This window comes from Ictalurus punctatus, chromosome 5, assembly GCF_001660625.3.
Source record: "Ictalurus punctatus breed USDA103 chromosome 5, Coco_2.0, whole genome shotgun sequence".
Classification (NCBI taxonomy): Eukaryota; Metazoa; Chordata; class Actinopteri; order Siluriformes; family Ictaluridae; genus Ictalurus; species Ictalurus punctatus.
In genome coordinates, this window is record NC_030420.2 from 23,563,211 (window position 1) to 23,584,478 (window position 21,268).

General features: G+C 38.5%; 1 protein-coding gene across 3 annotated transcripts in view; it reads left to right on the forward strand.

Moving 5' to 3' along the window:
• Positions 1-21,268, forward strand: part of ttc39a (tetratricopeptide repeat domain 39A) — a 34,637-nt gene that overhangs the window by 1,319 nt on the left and 12,050 nt on the right. Inside the window, exons 2-7 of one of the 3 annotated variants that reach the window (XM_017468845.3) lie at positions 615-665; positions 754-804; positions 1,056-1,109; positions 13,916-14,020; positions 19,572-19,703; positions 21,106-21,149. In XM_017468845.3, coding sequence (XP_017324334.1) covers positions 615-665; positions 754-804; positions 1,056-1,109; positions 13,916-14,020; positions 19,572-19,703; positions 21,106-21,149 — 437 coding nt within the window. Of the gene's footprint in view, positions 1-614; positions 666-753; positions 805-1,055; positions 1,110-8,070; positions 8,485-13,915; positions 14,021-17,321; positions 17,511-19,571; positions 19,704-21,105; positions 21,150-21,268 lie in introns of those variants that run through there. The other 2 variants (XM_047155621.2, XM_047155622.2) reach the window with 2 other exon arrangements.

Genomic DNA, 21,268 nt, shown 5'->3' on the forward strand with positions numbered 1-21,268 from the left:
AAGCTTCACTGGGCTTTTTTCAGGATTAATGGTCAAAAACCAGATGGTACAGATGTGACCAGAGTTAACCCAATCAAATCAGTGATCAGAATATGAATGCGGCAGGCGTTAAAGCACTAAAAAACACCTACAAAAAATATGCAGCCAAAAAAATTGGAACAACATTCTGCGAACCACAAGCAAGACTTTGCAAATCAAACTGTGGTGATTATGTCAAAACTATGTGAAAACATGCAGGAGGTGCCAGAAGCCAAGTATCTCATGGATTGGAGAGATACGGCATCACAAATATTTAGCATACTCTATATGGTACTCAAATATAGAATTATGTTTCTCAGCAGATAATATTCTGTTATTAAATGTGTTATTAATGGCTATTGCTGTGCATTTACACTATTTTAAGCTGGTAGTAGCGGGATTTTTTTTTTTTTCTTACTTGCGCTTTAACTAGAATTGTGTGTATAATTAACAGAGGAACGTTTTAGACACAGCTCAAGCATGTGATCACTGATCATGAAATTATACATTTCTTATATTTGAGATACAAACTATGCTGTTTATAGGTTTTCCCACTGTGATATAAGTTTAAAACCCTTTGTTAATGTATTTTTAAGGAATGCAGATGAAACGGATGACGGACCATTCTACCTGACCCCCACCTCAGAGTCAGTCTATACCCATTAAATATTATTTGAATATTAGATGTATTTTTGTCCCTTTATACTGAGATAGAATGTTCAATATGATTTTCAGGTCACCAATCATAGAGACTAATGGACTGGATCCTGTCATTACAGACTTCAGGTAAGAGACCTTTGGTTTTGTACTTTACTTACTGGGTTTACTTAAAAAAAAAAAAAAAAACTTCAGAGAACTATTGTCCAGCCTACTGAATGTGGGTTATGCTCTTATTCTGAGATTTCTCAAGGGGGAATCTCAGGTGAAATGGGGATATTGTGTTACTTACAACAATCTGTCCATTCAAGTGTTTCTTCAGCACGTTACTGAGGTCTTGGGTTTTCCATGTCATCTAAAATCTCTCCTACCTAATCTAGGTTGGAGCTGCCGGACAGTAAAGATGATCTCAAAGACACTGGAACAGCTACATCGTAAGTCTCAATTAGTTTTTACAGTTCACTTATTACCAGATTGGGCCCAAACGCTTGTGTGCTTTGTATTCTAATCATAACCCAATCTGTAATTTTGTATTATTAATCATTTGTGTTGATGAGGCAATTGTGTCATTATACTTAGTCACATATTTATTGCATCATAATTTTGCCTGATCCAGCTAACTGCATGAGAATGATACATGCTGATGTGAGCGTACAGTGACAGTGACTCTTGTTGTAGGCAGCATATTGATCGCACACCAGAAAAGACTGCATACTGCTGTTTGTTTTTCAGTATCTGAGCTATTTTCAGGCTGACTTTCACATTAGTCTGTGAACCGATCCTGGCTTTCAGACACCCCTCCACCCACCCATACGCGCATCGAGCCTCTCTGTTTCCCACTCTCATTCAGTCTTGTATAATGGGAAAGATGATATTCTTCTAATGTCCCATCACCTGGCATGACATGTCTGTTGAGACCTAGAGTGACCTGACTGTAAACAGGGACACGGACAGGAATTATGAGACTCCTGAAATAATATCACTTAATGAACTACCCCTTAATTACGTCCCTTTAATTTCATACTGCATTTTGTATACAGTCCCCTCTGAAACTTTTGGAACGGCAAGGTCAATTCATTTGGTTGTGCTATAAACCAAAGGCATTTGTGTTTGAGATCAAAAAATGGATAGGGTTAGGACGAGAGTTTAGGATTTCAGCTTTTATTTCCTGGTATTTACATCTAGATGTGTTAAACAACATAAATCATAGAACCTTTTCTACCACCCAACTTTTAGGTGAGCAAAAGTATAGGAACAGATAGGTCTTGAAGTAAATTAAAGAAAACTGAAGTAATTGAAAAAAAGTCATACTTAATATTTGGTTACATATCCCTTGCTTGCGGTCAAGCCTGTGACTGAAACTGCATCAAGCCTGTGACTCACTGACTTCACCAAATTGTCGGTTCCTTCTTTTGTGTTGCTTTTCAAGGCTTTTACTGCAGCCTGTAACAACTGTTGTTTGTTTTGGGGGGTTTCTCTCTTCAGTCTCCTTTTCAGGAGGTGAAATGCTCAGTTGAATTAAAGTCTGGCGATTGACTTGGCCAGTCTAAAACCCTCCACTTTATTCCCCCTGATAAAGTCCTTTGTTGTGCTGGTAGTGTGTTTTGGATCAATGTCTTACTGCATGATGAAGATTCTCCCAATTAGATTGGATGAATTTCTCTGTAAACTGGCAGACAGAATGTTTCTTCTGGATTCATTCTGCTGCTACCATCATGAGTTACATCATCAATAAAGATTACTGAGCCTGTTCCAGAAGCAGCCATGAAAGCCCAAGACATGACACTACCTCCGCCATGCTTGACCGATGAGCCTGTATGTTTTGGATCATGAGCAGATCCTTTCTTTCTCCACACTTTGGTTTTTCCATCACTTTGGTAGAGGTTAGGTGGAGGTTCCAGAACTTTTGTGGCTAATCTCTGTATTTCTTAGCGAATTCCAATCTGGCTTTCTGATTCTTACTGCTGATGAATGGTTTGCATCTCGTGGTATGGCCTCTATATTTCTGCTCTCAAAGTCTTCTTCAAATGGTGGATTTTGATACCTTCACCCCTGCCCAATTGTGGTTGTTGGTGATGTCACTAACTGTGGTTTTTGGGGTTTTCTTCACAGCTCTCACAATGTTTCTGTCATCAACTGTTGTTGTTTTCTTTGGCCGACCTGTCCGATGTCTGGTTATTAGTACTCCAGTGGATTCTTTCTTTCTCAAGACATTCCAAATTGTTGTATTGGCTATGTACAATGCTTGTGCAATGGATCTGACCTCTTTTCTCAGCTTCAAAATGGCTTGCTTTTCTCCCATAGGCAGCTCTCTGGTCTTCATGTTGGTTTATACTTTTTAACAACAAATGCAATCTTCACAGGCAAAATCTTTATATAGTATAGTATTGGTATTTAGTATTGGTATATAGAATAATATTGGTATGTAGTACAATATTGGTACAGAATATAGTGTAGTATTTGTATATAGTATAGTACATAGTATAATCTGTGTACATTATGTAGTATACAGAATTGGTATATACAGAATGTCCAAAAAGTTAGCTACCAATGTGAGTAAAACTACATATACTTAATTTTATATTTATTGTTTACAATATTTGCTCTATTTGTTCATGCTTACACTCTACATATTTTCTCCGCGTTTATATCATGGGTTAAATTCCTTGTATACGCTAACATACTTGGCCAACAAAGCATGATTCTGATTCTTCAGTACACCACTGGTGTCCTAGCTTATAATTCAGTATAAAGTATTCAGTATTATTCAGCCATTACTATGAATTATGCCTATGTAGTAACTGTAGTTAACCTAACAGGCAATGCATGTAGTTACAAGAGTGAGGAATGTAAGTCTGGAGTCATTGATGGGCCCTGGGAGTTTAAAAGGTTAATAACATCCCATTTATTGTAAATATTTTTATATTTACATTTACATCATTTGACAGATACACTTATCTAGTCTAGTACAGAAACAGTGGAAGTCAAGGGTTTTTTTGTGCTAACTTGGTGAAGAGGTGGGTCTTCAGTCTGTGTCTGAAAACACACTAAGCTTTTTGGACAGCTTGGGGATGTTCATTCCACCATCTGGATGCCAGGACAGAGAAGATCCTGGATGTGTGTCTTCCTTGTATCTGTGGGTCATATCAATCCATGCCAGAGGCTTGAAGGGAGTGCAGATTTGGGTTTGATATATGTCCTCAGGTGGATGATTACTGGCCTGTTTCTGGCTATGTAGGCATGCACGTGTGTTTTAAATCTGATGCGGGCATCTACAGAAGGCCAGTAGAGGAGCAGGTCAAGGAAGTGATGTGGGAAAGTTGAAGAGACTGAAAATAAGTTGTGCAGCTGCATTCTGGATCAGTTTCAGGAGTGAGATTAATATTATTCACTGACTGACTGTATACGTAAATGTATTTACAACATATAAACACAGATAATAGCTTAAGTTTGTATCGAGTATGTCATCAGCACTGTCACAGTGGTTCTTTATAAAGAAGCATTCACCACTAAACAGGCAGCATCAGAAGAGTATCTTCACTTGTATGTCTCTGTAAAGGTGCATCAACTCACTATTCTAATGACTTCTCCCTCTCTTACAGAATCCTGCATAACAGAATAATAACAGACACTTGATTCCCTTGCCAAACATCAAAGCGTGCTTGCTTTGCTTTATTACTCATTGTGAGTGTTTGACACAGACAGTGCATAGGGAAAAAAAGTCTCAGCCAGTTAGTCCACATCAATTGCCATGGCTCAGTTGACTGTGCATGTGTCTGTTTGTGTGTGAACAAACCCCTGCTGCGTTTTCTCTGCTGTGTGTGATGTTAGTGAAAGGTGGGTCAACTTACAGGCATGTACACAAACACACCCCATGCACACCCCACACCAAGCTTTCTGTCAGTTGTCAGCTAGTGCGGAATCTCTTTTGGTGTGTCTCACTGCTCTTGTCAGCACCGATTCAGTCGATTAAGCATGTTGAGTGACGAGACAGAATAATCGAATGGCTGCTCAGATAAGAAAAAAAAGCAAATGAACAAAATCTTGAGTGGGTATACACAGAGTACCTAATTTTTTCTTTTTTCCAGTATCTGTGGTAGTTGGCTATAGTTCTGCATAATAAAATGTCATCAGCCATCTTGGTCTCTAATATGTTGATATGTGAGTATATGAACATGATACTGGTTCATTATTGGCGGTGTACTACAAGTTGTCCCAGAAGCTCTCCATATATTGGGGACTATGTTTGCCAGCACCACGTCGGTTTTGCCTTCATCAGTGGATGTTCGTGAACGTCCACTTCTCGGTTGGTCTGCAACACTTATAGTCTTTTTGAACTTTTTAATAAGTTTGGCAACAGTGTTGTGTGATCTGCTTGCCCTATTTCCTGTTAAGGTCCATCACAACCTTGCGACAGCTTCCAGATCCAGCCATGAAAATGATTTCAACACTTTCTTCCTTTGTCAAGGGCATTGTTAAAGGATATCTAAAAATATATATAATATAAACTATGTATGAAAAATTTTGGAAGACATTTTGCTAAAAAGTGTTAATTTTCCCTATCTATGGAGACTTTTTGGAGACCCTGTATACTGACATACTATTAAGAAGAGTGCTCATGAGTGGCGCAAACAGAAACATTTATCTTAACATTGGGAGATTCAATCCAGCTTCAATCCAGACAATGCAACAGTCATCCGTGGCTGGGAGACCAAGAGTATATACAGTGTTGTGAAAAAGTATTTGCCCCATCCTGATTTCTTCTGTTTATGTGTATATCTCATACTAAATAGTTTTAGATCTTCAAACAAAATACATCAGAACATAAAGGCAACCTGAGTAAACACGCAATACAGTTTTTATTTGAAGCAAAAACGGTTATCCAAAATCTATCACCCATGTGAAGAACTAATTTTCCCCTTAAACCTAAAATCTGGTTGTGCCATCTTTAGCAGCAATAACTGCAACCTAACGCTTGCAATAACTGGAGATCAGTCTTTCACTTACTTCTAGGATGAGGACTTACTCCTGTGCTTTGGATCATTGTCTTGTTGCATAATCCAGGTGGATCATCCTGTTGCACTCGAGTTTCAATTTACGGATTGAAGACCAGACATTCTCCTTAAGGATTTTCTGGTAGAGAGCAGAATTCATGTTTCCTTAAATTACTGCAAGTTGCCCAGGCCCTGAAGCAGCAAAGCATCCCCACACCATAACACTTCCACCACCATGCTTGACCGTAGGTATGATGTTCTTTTAGTGGAATTCTGTGTTTGGTTTACGCCAGATGTAATGGGACCCCTGTCTTCCAAACAGTTCCACTTTCATCTCATCAGTCTACAGAACATTCTCCCAAAAGGTTTGAGGATCATCAAGGTGTGTTTTGGCAAAATCCAGACGAGCCTTAATGTTCTTCTGGGATATCAGTGGTTTTCACCTCACCATTCTTCCATGGAAGCTATTTTTGCCCAGTGTCTTTCTGATAGTGGAGTCCTGAACAGTGACCTTTATAGATGCAAGAGAGGCCTGTAGTTCCTTTGATGCTGTCCTTGGCTCTTTTGTGACTTCGTGGATGAGAAGTTGCTGTGCTTTTGAAAGCATTTTGGAAGGTCGGTCACTTCTGGGAAGCTTCGCTACTGTGCCGAGTTTTTCCAGTTGGAGATAACAGCTCTCACTGTGCTTCTTTGGAGTTCCAGAGCCTTTGAAATAGCTTCGTAACCCTTCCCAGACTGATGTATTTCAGTCACCTTCTTCCTCATCATTTCTGGAATTTCTTTCACTTTTGGCATAGTGTGTTACTGGGTAAGACCTTTTAACCAACTTCATGCTGTTGAAAAAGTTCTATTTAAGTGTTGATTTGATTGAACAGGGTTTGCAGTAATCAGGCCTGGTTGTGTCTAGTCCAGCTGAACCCCATTATGAATGCAGTTTCATAGATTTAGGGACTTAATAACTATGGGGGCAAATACATTTTCACACAGGTCCAGTTTTGGCCAGAATTGGATAACTTTTTTTTCTTAAATAAATGACATTATCATTTAAAAACTGTATTTTGTGTTTGCTCAGGTTGGCCTTTGTTTTATCTTATCTTTTGTTTGAATTTCTGAAACAATTTAGTATGAGATGTACACAAAAACAGAAGAAAATACTTTTTCACAGCACTATAACCGGCTGTGCTTTTTTGTAGGAGGGATGATGTTACTCTCTCTGCTGTCAATCACAGCAGCTCTAACCAGTCGTGGGCATCTGTGAATGTGGAATAGGGAAGATCTGTGCGCTGTGATGTAGCATATGCAGCAAAAGATGTGGTGGTTGGCTTCCCTTTCTTGGAGGGAGCACATGCTGCCCTTTACCCTCTCCATTTGGTAGCTGTGTGATAAGGGAGAGCCAGCTAGTGGTACAAAATTGGCAAACGACTAATATTGGACAAAATAGTGTTTAAAAAAAGAACAGTAGTATGTTGTTTTGTATTTCTGATCTAGTATTCATAAATAACAAATACAGACTACTGCCCCCTCCTGGTACGGAGTGTTGTTGGTGAAAGTGTGTGCATGTTGACTATCAGCTCTAGTCTTTGCTGTATGTTTATGTGTAATGATGGAAGCTGATCATGTGGCCTTGGTTAGCACTAGCTTTTAGCTTTTTAATTTTGGCCCAGAGGTTTCTCCAACAGGAGCATCACTTGAAGTTGTATTGATGTTGTATTGAAAGCAGTCTTTGGTGTGTTAATAATGTAATAATAGATGAACATCTAATATTGTCTGGTAAAACTTTCACATACAGTTGCTTTTCAATCTAAACTCGCTCTTGAATCGTGACTCATCAGGTGCAGTACTGTTTTTCTTTTGTTATACTGAGATGTAAAAGATTTGCGTGCTCTGCATCTTTATTTGAAAATTTCATGGAGGACAACTGAGGCTGGCTATGTGCCATGTTGTGCTGTTCTCCTGCGGTTGCTGCTGTATCTACATCACTGCAGTATAACAGCACAGAGTCTCTCTCCTTCTCTCTCTCTCTCTCTCTCTCTCTCTCTCTCTCGTGCACGTGCGCAGTCTCTCTCTCTCTTGCTGTCTCATCCATAAACTCTCACGCTCTATATTTCTCAGTTGCTTTAGGCTACGTCATTGCCTTACACACATACTGTGCAGGCTGTAGTTGAGACTTTCTAGCCCTGAGTCTCATGATGAACTGTCCTCTAATAAGGGTGGCCCTTGTAAGCTGAAAATAGTGGTCAGATTGTCATTTGACTGTGTAATATCTATTAAAATAGCTAGGCTTATTATTTGGCCAGTGCCCTGAGGAAAGAGTCCCCTCCTTCCCTCTGCTGCATTGACCAATCAGAGACCAGACTGCAATGTGTGGCATGAGTGCAGGGCTGAGAAGAGGAAAAGCCGATCTGAGCTGCGTACTGTGTGTGTGTTTGTGTGTGTGTGTGTGTTAGGAAGAGGAGGAGATGATGGGCAGAGAGAAAGGGGGCTGAGTGAATGTTTTGTTGCTCTATATGTGATAGTCATCCTGATCTTATTAAGGTCTGCATTCTCCCTGTGCTTATTCCTATTAGACAGAGAGAGAGAGAGAGAGAGAGAGAGAGAGAGAGAGAGAGAGTTGAATCAAATATGTGTATGTGTGTCGAGGTGAAGGAAGCTGCTGTTGGGAGCTCCTGAAGGGGCCTGATCTCAAACACACTGTGAATTCTTCTTCTGCATTTGCCTTCTTGTACTTCCATCTTCTTTTTTTGTGTCTTACCTCTTTACATCCTTTACTGTGCCAGATGAAAATGTCAAAGGGAGGAGAAACTCTGTCAAATGGGTAAGAAATGCGACACTGTTGATGGGACGTTGTGTAACGTGCGTCCCGCATGAGTGTGAGAGTGTGTGTGTTCGAGTTCATGCTATGTTTAGAATTCAGATGCTTGAAAACTGACTCTTTTGGGGCTGGCTTTTGAAATTGTATCCATTAGATGCTCATCTTCTATTACTGCAGTTTCACTATACACGTAATGTATGATCTAGAATCCATCCTTAAATCCTAGCTTTTGTAACCACCTAGAGAATATCTAGCATCATGTGTATGTATGTGTGTGCAAATGAGAATCTGTGTGTCATTATATATCACTCTGTCAGCTTGTTTGTGTTAGTTGTTCTGGTAATCAGTTCTCAGATGGCCCCTTTGAGAGATCAGCATTTAGACAGCTGCTGACTTTAATCATTTATGCTACACACACAGCATCTAACAGGCAGGGCAAATTTAGAAGTGTGTGCATCCTGTTGACTTTCTCTTCTTCCTGTAAAATGATTGGTATTGTATGAAGCTAGTTTGTACAAATCATATTGGCGTGATAAAATTCTCACTGCGTTTCAGGTGTTTGTCTGGACCTAGGCAAATATTGGAAGTAATTCATAATTAATAACATTTCACCTTCGCGCCTAGTTATATATGTATGTGTGTGTGTGTGTGTGTGTGTGTATATATATATATATATATATATATATATATATATATATATATATATATATATATATATATATATATATATATAATATGCTGTATATTTGTATATCTGTCTATTTGTGTATCTATCTATCTATTTTATGTCAGACAGGGAAAGTAGGAGGAAATCATCAGCCTGTGTGTCACTCATTGCTAATTATGCACTGCGAGATTTAATATCCATACAGAACTTCTTCTGTGGGGCTGAGGGCCACCTGAGCCATTAAATATGTTGCAATTGTGAGAGCAGAAGAGAGCACAAAGACCGGGTCTGTCTTTCAGCTGGAGTGCATAGATACGGCCGCTATTCAGTTTCCCCTCTTGCTTCCACTCATCCACTTTTATTGTCCTCATACATTATTTTTAATTCTCAATTCCTGTGTACATGGAGAAGAGTCATAGATGGTTATTACTGCAGGGATATTTCATAGGGAATGTGCTACAGGAGTGCATTCCTACACTCGCATGTCCAGTTAAGCTTCTGAAGGACCTAGTGTGTAGCTGATCATTCAAACACTTTTATATTTTTAGATACTTCACCATTATTATCCATATATTCACTGTATATCAGGATATAGAAAAATAGTTAGTCAATAAAAAAAAAACAATGTATGTGATATTTTATTAAGCTAACACCGTAATAGTGACCAACAAGTCAGGTTTCATGTATTGAAAGCTAGCATTTAGATCAGTTTGTGTCTTGGATATACATGGAGTTTGCTTAACCAAGTGTTTACCAAACTTAGCTACATTAACATATACATTTTCAGCATTTGATTGACAGCCTAATTTGGTGCTTTGCCGTCTTTATAAAAAGAAATCATCATGCCTGCACAAATAAATAAGGATTTAGAGGAGTTAGAATGGTGCTGTAGCAGTAAAAGTTGATGTTTTTTTCCTTTGGTATCAAATATGTTACTTGAAGATTTTGAACAGTTTAGTTAAGGCTAGCAACATAGCCTTTCTTTTGATATTGCTAGATATATGACATTATATATATAGCTAACGTTAGTGACCAGTGGCTAAGTGGTTAGCACGTTTGCCTCGCACCTCTGGGGTGAGGGTTCAAATCTTGCATCCGCCCTGTTTGCGTGCAGTTTACACGTTCTCCCTGTGCTTCGGGGGTTTCCTCTGGGTACTCGAGTTTGCTCCCCCAGTCCAAATGACATTGACCTTTTTAATAGTCTCAAGCATATATGTAAGAGTACAAAATGTGTGAAAATGGTTATAACACAAAAAAGTGTATTTCTAATTTGCACACATGTCTGCATGATTGTGTTGCCTCAACGGTATGCTTTATCCAGTTTACTGCTTTCCATCGACTTCTAGTCATTTCAGAGAGTCATTTATATTGCTGGATGTCATTTGGTTCATCTACAGTTTTATAGCATACAAAGCAGACCTGGTTTAGAACCTTATAATTGGTTGTTGGATGGATGATTTTGCTCATATCCAAACATTTCTATTTATTGTTAAATATTTCTTTTAAAGTGCTCCAACTATGCGTTTTCAAATATTACCTTCCATGTAGTGTGTTATATAGCTGTTTGTGAATTAAAAAAGTTTCAAAAAGTTATTGTCTCTCTACAGAAAGAACCGATTCTGAACAGTCTGAAACGAGTCGTTAGTAAATCCAGACTTACTTCCTGTATGTAAGTTTGTAACAAAAAACCCCGCCTCCGGTCTTCATTGGCTGCTTGTGAACAACATGTACTTTGGACCCGCCCTGAAACACTACAGTTGTAGTTGTGTCCTGAAAGAGTTAGGTTCCTGTTGTTGCCATGTCTAGAAGACGTTATTTCTGCGCTGCAAAAGCAATAACATCTCATCTTCAATGTACGTCAAACTACATTTAAACTTACCACTGAGAAACATCCCATTCTCGTCGTGCTTGCGACGGTGGTTCGGGTTGATGTTCTGATGTATCACTATTGGAATAGAGCTCAAATTGATAAGGTAAAACTGACGACATTATTACTCAGATCAAATTCAGATATGGTAATGAGAGTTTCCTTTCCAACACACGCTGTAAGTGGTAGACCAATCACAACAGACTGGGACATCTGACCAATCAGAGCAGAGTAGGCTCTCTGAAAGGAGGAGTTTAGCGTGAACGGATCCTTGAGTGAATCTGACACTGAGAAAAAATGGTGTTGCTGCAATGTAATTTTTGAGAAAATGAAAGTGTTTTTTGACCTTGGATGCAGGTAAACCTATTGTATGAGACATCTAAAACAAAATTAGGCAATTTTAATATAGCGTAATAGAGGCACTTTAAAGACGTACTGTGAAACCACTCTCAGAAAAAAAGGTACTAAAGTGTATTTTTGCTTGTCCCTGTGGTGGTACGCTTAAGGGTGTGTCTTTTGAAGCTTTAGAATGTATGTTTCATTTGACTTGTCAGCACTGTTTTCATAACCACATCGTCTACACAAAAGAAAACTAGAGTCTATTAATGGTTGTTTGCTATGTGAGTCAAATGGACTCTTTATGTTAAAGTAGGAGGTTCTTGGTGACCATAAATGTCAGCTCTAACAATAGATATAGGTTTGGCAGTTTTTCAACAACTATGTCCTCTACACATCACAAACTACACTGCAAAAAAAGGAATTTCAAGAAAGTAAAAAACAAAGCCTTTGTTTCTGGGAAATAATTTTTTGTGAAAAAAAGATCAAGATAATCTTGTCAAGCATTGTTTTGCATTAGAAAAGTAATCTAATTTTAAGAAAACATATGCAAATTTGTCTTAATAAGATATTCCATCTTATATTGCGCAAGATTTAACCAGTAAGATGCTACAACAATGGTTTGCACAATATATACCAGCAGAGGAGCAAGATGGTTTTCCTTAATTTAAGACTAATTTGTCAACAAAGCAGCTATGTATCATGGTTATGCTGAAATCCACACGGAACTACATTACCCATCAGCCCCAGCATATCACATGACCATGTCACATGGCCCTGTGATCACTCACACCTGTTCTGTGTTACCCCTAATAAGCACCCCTATTGAAGTTCTAGTTTTTCAGCACCTAATTATCAAAGCTTTTGTTGTTGTTGTCGTCATGTTCATGTGTCATTATGTGTCCTGCAGCCACTCTCATTTCTGCATGTTATTGCCTTGTGTCCATAGTTACGTTTATAGTTCTTGTTTTCGTAGTTTAAAAAAAAAACCCCAACATTTTGCAAGTAACAGCAGTTGAAATTCAATCCATTAAAGTTTTTTAACAATTGACTATTATGGTTTTGGTTGTTTGTTTTGCACTTGCATGCACGTCCTTCCACAATTCCTGACACTATGTTGCAGAGTTTTTCCCTGTTTCAATTACAATGCATTTGGTGCCTTAATTTAAGACAAAGTCACTTATTTTTATTATGCTGTTTGAAGAAACAAAAAAAGTTCACGACTACCAACATTAATTAATAGGATTTTTGTTTATCACTACTGGAGCAAGCTGAATCTATGTAACATAGAATGCAGTAGCCTACCTGTTTTTTTTGTACATCTTTGCATTGTGGACCTCTTGGAACTCCCAGTATGCTGCAGTAGACTTTTCTTTGGAACACAGTCCTGACCACTGTCCTCCTTTTGCACAAACCTTTGTACACTTGTATCACAAAGTCACCGCTGCATGGGAACACATCTCTAGTGCTCTAGTGCATATGAAGGCTATTTTGGTCTCTCTGCCCTTTATACTAACCGGAGAAGCAGCAGGGATGCTCTGTAGTGCATGTTAGATCACACTATCTTGACTTGAAATTCTAGAAAATGAATTATATATCTAATAGTTCAATTAATGTGCTTCAGCTACCTTAAATGCTCTGCAGGACTCTGAGAACAGGATCATATGAGGTTTTTGGTGTATATGGTGTCATGTATATGGTGCATACAGTGGCTTGCATAAGTATTCAGGAATTCCGCCTTGAACTTTTTTACACATTCATCCAAAATTGAATGTTGGTGGTAGCATCAAGTTGAGTATTACCCTTGGCCCTTGGTTACGTCTTTGACTAATGCCCTCCTTACCCAGTCATTGACTTTTAAGTCTGTTTGCCTCCTTTAGACAAAGGTGCTGTAGTGTCATACTCTTTCCATTTCTTCATAACGGAGTTAGTAATGTGCTGTGGGATGTTCAGGGATGGACTTTCTCCTGAAATTGTTTTAATGCTGCTTGGCTGTTCATCATGCTGTTTGTTTAATTTTGTTTTCAAACAATTTATGGGTTTTCCCAAGAACAGGGGTATTTATATTTTTAGATTATAGATTGTGTGACACTATATTTGCATACACGTCAATTCCATTCAAATAATTATGGGATTTCTCGTTGCACCAGAACTAATTTAGTCATTTCACAGCAAGGGGAGTGAATATTTATACAAACAGAACTTGTATGACTATTGATTTGCGATTAATATTTTTACAAAATGTAGAAAAGGTTAATGGAGCTGAAAATGTATGCAAGCCACTGTAAGCTGCACATTTAACACTTGTCAGGTAAACAAGGAGCATGCTGAGCCGCACTGCATTACAAACGATTAAACTGTATTAGTTTCAAGCTGTTTATGTTTTCCCTAATAATCTAGTGTAAAGTTTAGTAATGCACTCCAGCTCAGAGTGCGCTCTGTATATTATGGGACTTTCCCTCTCATCTATGACACTGGTGCTAATTGTGTATTATTATTACACTCAGCTTTCTGCATGATCTCTTTCCCCTCTAATTTGTCATTTTTTTGTTTGTGTATCTCAGCTCAGAAAAATCTGATCTGTCGGTGGCTCTGGAGGACTGCATGGCAGCGCTAGATTTATTCCTGCATAATGAATTTGACAAGGCACTGTCTAGACTCAAGAGCAGGTAAGGCTTTTAAATAGACAAGCTATAATCCACCATGTGGTGATTGTGACCATTACTGATTAACAGATGTAGGTGAAACACGGACACAGTTGCATGCTTTACACGGAAATATCCACAGAAATAGGCTTGCATATGGAAACTATAGAAGAAGAATGCTTTCATTAACATTTATTGTAGGAGACTCCAGTGTCAAATGTAATACTGTTCCTTCTGGTCTGACGTTGAAGGGATGGCCTGTTTACAGACGCTTTACTAACAGCAGAGAATAACTTGTCTGGCCGATATTCCATATTTTAAACGTAACTTTAAAGAGGTAAAAAGAACAATTTGTTTAATAATATTTTTTATGAAGAAAATCGTGTAATCTTTGGCAAGTTGCTGTGGTATAAATGATATACGCACACCTCTTCAGGCTGTGCAGTTATACAGTAGGAATATAATCCTCCTAAATCAAGCTGTCAGGGATTATTTTCCTACAACAGTCTGTTTTCTATAACTGCACAGACTGGAGTTTATGATTCCTCACCATGTGAAGACTGCCAGGAAAACCACTACCCGACCACTCTCACTCTACCAATAAAACATTCCCAGTCATGTTCACAAGTAGCTACTTACAGATGCTGTACAAAATAAGTATTTCATTAGAAAATGTTACCCTGTTGAAAAAATCTTATAATTAACTGCGGGAGTCTCTAGTACACCAGTGTCCCAATTCATTGTCAGTTCCCACCCACTAAGTAGTTCGTTTCTGTCAAACAACAGCTACCAACCAGAAGCTAACACGTGCGTCCTCTAAGAAACATGAAGCTCTAACTGTCCTAGATGCTCTTGTTTGGCTGGTATTGCTCAAATCCATAAATGGCAGATGGCCATTTATGCTCTCTTGGACAGCTGTGGTATCTTCAGGATTCAAACTCACAACATCCTGATGATAAGGTGAACACTTTTCTGTTGCGTCCGAAACATGGTAGAGATGTTTGACTAATTTTGCCACAACAATCCTGCGAAACTTGCCTGTGTGTGTGCATGTGTATCCAATACCATATGTATAAGTAGTATTTCACAAAAAGCTTGATTCCCTCATATTCTCTTGAGAACATGCATCAACTGACATCCTTACAATGTCTAGTATGTGAAACCAGCTGCACTGACAGCAATTAAAATATTTGCGTAGGAGTGCATGGGAGTGTTTTGTGTTTCTTTATACCACAGCATTGTTGTAGTCTCAAAAAAGATGCTCATTAATTTTCATTGTCAGCACAGCTCTGACTGTGGTATAAGAGGAATAAAACACTTCTGTATGAGCTGTTATTGGAAAGTAAACAACTTCTGGGTGGTAACAGTAACTCTGCTTTGCATTGATGTTCCATCATACCACTCCATCATTGATTATACACTTGCCAGAGCCATATCACCCTGCAGCTCTTGCCGCTCTTCTTCAGCTCTTCAGTGGTTTCCCACTGAAGCTAAGCAGGGTTGAGCCTGGTGAGACCTCCTGGGGAAAACTAAGGTTGTTGCTGGAAGTGGTATTAGTGAGGCCAGCAGGGGGTGCTCACCATGTGGTCTGTGTGGGTACTAATGCCCCAGTATAGCATAAAAAAACAGCACCATCTTTCAGATGAGGTGTTAAACTGAGATCCTGACTATCTGTGATCATTAAAAAAAACATCCCGTAAAAATCTTGTAAAGAGTAGGGATGTAACCCAGTCCTGGTGAAATTCACCCATTGGACCTTATCTATCATGGCCCCCTAATAATCTCTGTCCCTGAATTAGCTACATCACTCTCCTCTCCTCTCCACCAATAGCTGGTGTGTGGTGGGCGTTCTGGTGCACTATGGCTGCCGTTGCTTCATCCAGGTGGATGCTATATACTGGTGGTGTTTGAGGAGATTTCCCCCATACAATGTAAAGCGCTTTGAGTGCCTAGGAAAGTGCTATGTAAATCTTAGTAATTCTTCTTCCTATTATTATTTTCTTATAACAGCACGTCCTGAAGTGTTTCATTCTGTACATATTATGAAATTGAGATTGTAATTATTGCAGACTTTTATAGGTCTGTGTCTCGTCTGCTCTGCTCAGAAGATGCTCTTGTTGGAGCCTCTAAAGTGGCTGTGAGCCTGTTTTTCCAGGTGACATTACTGAGGAAGGGGAAGTGTACTTCCCCTATAAATAAATAAAAAAAAACCTCAAAGAAGTAATCAAGTGGGGTTTTAAACAAATGAATAAAATGTGGTTTGCCACTCTCTTCCGTTGTGGAATCTCTCTTTGGTTTTTGGTTTTCCCCAACAGTAAAACCAAATCCAGATGTTGTTGCCAAGCTTGCAGTTACTGTAACTTGTTGCAACGATCTGGGTGCTATTCGCTATGTTGCGCCATTGAGTCTGGGGCTAGAGAGAGTGTTTTTAAAACACTTTAACTGCATTGTCTTACACCTGAACCTGCATGCATGACAACAAAGAAGAGATCGGCATGTCTTGACAGAAACCAAATGAAAATAGATCGCAAGTTGTAACAAGTCATGAAAAGGGATGATGACCATTAAACTTAGTGGGGTTGGTAAACCAAGTCGCTGTTAGACTTTCTACAAGCTAAATCGTAATAGTGATGCACTCTGAGCAAAGATAAATAAATGTTAATGTTCTTAAGATTAGTCATGTTGAGAATGCATTACGTTTGCTTTTTGGTGTGAAAGAAAAGGGATTTTTCTGAATACATACTGAAACTGATGTGCTGTGTGCTTGTCTGGTTAGTTGTCCTAACTTGAGTAAACAGGGAAGGTGCAGTTCATACGGTTATATAATGGATTTGTTCCAGTCAGTACCAGACGAGCTCTTCCCCATTCCAGTCAGTAGTTAATGAATGGTAAAGGTGTGTGTCTATAGATTTATGTGAACTCCATTTAATCATTTATTCATTTGGCAGAAATGTTTATTCATGGGGACTTACAAGTGAGGCAGATTACAATTCAAGGATACCTCAGTATAAGTATTGCTTATAAGATTTAATAAAAAAAGAAAAAAAAGCAGACTAATGCTCAGTGTATGATATTTGCTTGCTGAATGCGAGATTTTGGTCCTGAATTTGTCTTTTTTAAACGTACCTTTCTGAATGCTTATGCAATAATCATTTCTGATTCTGGTCCGAAAAGAGGCCTGTCTTATCAAACGTGTGTGAAGATCCAGAGTATGATTTGTTTATGTATGGATTGATTGATGAATAGATGGATGGATGAATCAGCAGTTCTGTCAGTGGAAACGCCTTGTTGAATAGAAAGGTCAGAGGAGAGTAACCATACTAGTTCGAGCTGATGGGTAAATCAGTGGTAGCTCAAATAGCCACTGTTTACATCCGCAGTGAGCAGAAAAGCATCTCAGAACAGATAGCATGTCAAACCTTGAGGCAGATGGGCTATAACAGCAGAAGACCTCATCGGGTTCCAACAGGAATCTGAGGCTACACTGGGGTACAGGCTCTCCCAAACTGGACAGGTAAAAATTGGGAAATGACCAGGCGATGTTTTTACAATTTTCAGCTGCCCAGTTTTGGTGAATATCAGGCCACTGTAGCCTCAGGTTCCTGTTCTTTCTTTTTTTCACTTCAGATTTTCAAATCAGGTCTAAGTAGATGATTATCAACTTCACTGAACTTGTTCAAAAGCTTTAAATATGACAGTTAAAAATGTAAAAACATGCAAAATGACAATCTATGGCTCTCTTTCCAGACTGGCAGGACTGCTGTGTGATAAACTGATTATTGTGCTCGCTCTCTCTCTCTCTCTCTTTCTGTATGTGTGTGTGTGTGTGTGTGTGTGTGAGGGTCACACCACCACTCAGCTCTCTTGTAGTCTTGTAGTCTGGGAGCTGTTTTGTAGGTCATATGATTTGAATTGAGCAAGATTAAGCATGATGACACACTGGTCAGGAGTTCAGGCCAGTGCTGTTTCATGTTTATGATAGTTAACACTGCAACAAGGACACCAATTCACACACTAATTCTAAGTTCAGTGTTTCTGCATTGAGCACTAGTACTAATGTAGAATTTCAGATTCTGGGATTATGGGACTGGTAACTACTGTAATTTAGATAATAATAGACACGAACAAAAATCTACTGCATAAAGTAAACGGTTGGGCTTGATTATATGACAATATTAAATATATAGAAATGTATATTAAATATGTTTGCCCTGGCACTAGTAACATTAACTAGTTACTTATTAAGTGCATTTTTTGTTTTTCTGGCAAACTCTGATGACACAACATGTATCAAGATCATCAAGTGAACTTACCAAATGGTCTTTTTTAGATGCTCAGGTTTTATATTAAAAAATTCTCTTATGTTTTGCTTATTCTTTTCTTTTTAGTAATCATTTTGTCAACAACTGTGCTGGTTTCTTTCCTTTTTGCTGAACGTACTGCTGAGAGTCTATTCTGAAGGCATCCTCTACAGGCTACATTAAGCTGTAACAGTGTGCATAAGGGTTTTAGTGAATAGAAGTGAAACATGAACCATGCAGACATTCAGCATTCCTTTGTGTGTTGACCCCACCAGCATTATTCCATCTTTGTTTCATTAAAAGAAACCGGGTTAAACTGGCTTAGCCAGTAATCCTGCTTCTGAGCATTTTGGACCTGCAGTGTCACATTCTCTCCAATTCACACCAGCCTGTTTCCTAGAGAACTGAATCCAACACTTATGTAAAAATCAGTAACGATCATGCAGTAGCTCTTCCTCTGAATAGCCAATTTTTGAAAGCAAATGAGCAGTTTCTAGCATATTTATGGTCATGCCACATCTCATATCACACCATAAAATTGTGTTACACTGTGTGCTTTTATATATATATACACACACACACACAGTACTGTACACATGTCTTAAGCACCCTATTTTCTTTAGTACAAACTTTGTTATAGATTTTTATTTTATGACTTCTACATCATCGAGTCAGTACAAAAACATTTTAGGTTTCCAAACATTAGTTTTCCAGTACAAAGTGAAATGTTACAGAAAAATGTATGTCAGTAACGAAAGCATTATATTATGTGGTAAGAGACCACGTTTCAGACAAAACACAACGCAAGGCTGCTGGGTTTTGCTGCAAAAATAAGAAGTACGACAGTCAAAATCTCCAGAATAACCGTGGCTGGTTCTGCAAGATGCTCAGTAAAACTTACAGCTCATTTCCTTTTAAAACTGCACTAATTCTACCCGAGACTACTTTTTTTTTCATCACAACAAATATAGCGTTTTTGTTTAATTTATTTCTGTTTACTGCTCTTTGTAGTATTTTTTTTTTTAAATGGAGAAACATTGAATTTCATTATCTTTGAAGGCATCTTTGCTGTACACCACAGTATTGTATTGAACAAATGTGTTATATAAGTTTAGTTTTTATACTTCCTAAGTCTCTCTGTGCTCAATCCGTGTATTTACTTATTCATCTCTTTTGTCTCAGGTGTATTTTCATGTGCTGAGTCATCACTGATTGTTGTCGTGCTATGAATTGATCAAATGTTTTTTTCTGTGTGTGTGTGTGTTCTCTGACAGGACTAAAGAGAGTATGTATCACGCGCTCACATATGCCACCATTCTGGAAATGCAGGCAATGATGACCTTTGACCCTGAGGACATCTTGTCAGCAGGAAACACCATGAAAGATGCTCAGGCTATTTGTCAGCGGTAAATGCGCTCTCTCTTTCTATATAGTACTATAAGGTTTAAAATGAAATGAATGAAGAAACAGACTCTACATGCATGTGTGCATAAATCCTAACCTACAGCAGAACAGGAATTAGGAACAGGAGTTAGTGATATGATCCCAGAATGGCGCTTGGTGTTGCATATCAACAGGGTTTCGTCAAATCAAGGGGGTTGATGGAATTTCTGAAGCACCTGATACAGTAGCTGCTCGAGTGTGTGTGTGAAAATGTGTAGTATGTATGTTTTTAAGAGACACATCTACTCAGGAATGCACTTATAACCATGTAGCAGGGAGTGACACACACACACACACACCAGTCTTGTTTTTAGAAGCCTAAACCTTTTATTAAGACATTTTATATCTTTTTTCCCCCTTTAATTTCCCAATTTCATTTCTAGTGCATGCTGTCAATGGTAAACTTTACTTTAGAAATATTAGGAAACTGACCGTTGTTCATTAGTTTTAACTTGTTAATGCTTCAGAGAACTTTATATAGGCATCCCGTGTCGTGGCAGTACACTTAAGTCTTGTTAACTCTGACTACTAAAACAAATCAGTTCATAAATACAAATCAGAAACAAAGATTCAGGGTAAATTGTAAATACTCAATAAAGAACGTTCTCTGCTCAAATCTAAGCATTCACATTATTAGACAAATATCAGGACATGGGTTACCTTCAGAATTTCAGGTAATCTTAATTAAAATATGTAATACCAGATTAAGCAAAGAGTGAGAACAATTTAAGGTTGTTTATTCACTTTTTTTTAAAAATAAAAATTGGTTTCTTGAATGAATGTTTGTGAGCTTTTTAGGCTACGTGCATGCTGGTCTAGCAAAAGCACTATAGAAGCTGCAATGGTACCATTTTGATGACAGTCTCTTATATAACTGAATCTACATTTCAGTAATGAAACATATTTGCTTGATTTGCTTTGGTCTGATCCCCACCTCCGCCCTGTGTGCATGCTGAGTTTGCATGTTCAGGGTGCTTCGGGGGTTTCCTCTGAGTGCTGGTTTCCTCACCCAGTCCAAAGACATATGTTGTAGGCTGATTGTCATTTCCAAATTGTCTGTAATGTGTGAATGAGCGTGTGTGTGTGTGCTTGTGCCATGCAGTGGGTTGGCACCCTGTCCAGGGTGTCCTCTGCCTTGTACCCTGAGTCCCATGTGATAGGCTCCAGTCTCCTGGTGACCCTGTCTAGGATAAGCGGTACAGAACGTAGATAGATTTATATAAATATAAGAAAAGACACTATGTGCTAATGTAGGATTAAACTATGTTCATCAAATGTCATTATAATTTCATTAAAAGCCTCTGATGATTATATACTAAATTTTTTTTTCATTCGGGTGTGATGTGGTTCTCACTGTTATTACAGGTATCGTAAGAAGTCCTCCTTCAACAGCAAAGTCTTTACAGAAGGTCAGTGTTCAGTCAGTTTTATAGTCTACACGCGCATCTTATAGTTCAGAGAACTAGTACTAGTTGTAATTATGCCAGATATATGCGGACATACTGTTTATATTACACTGACAGTCAAG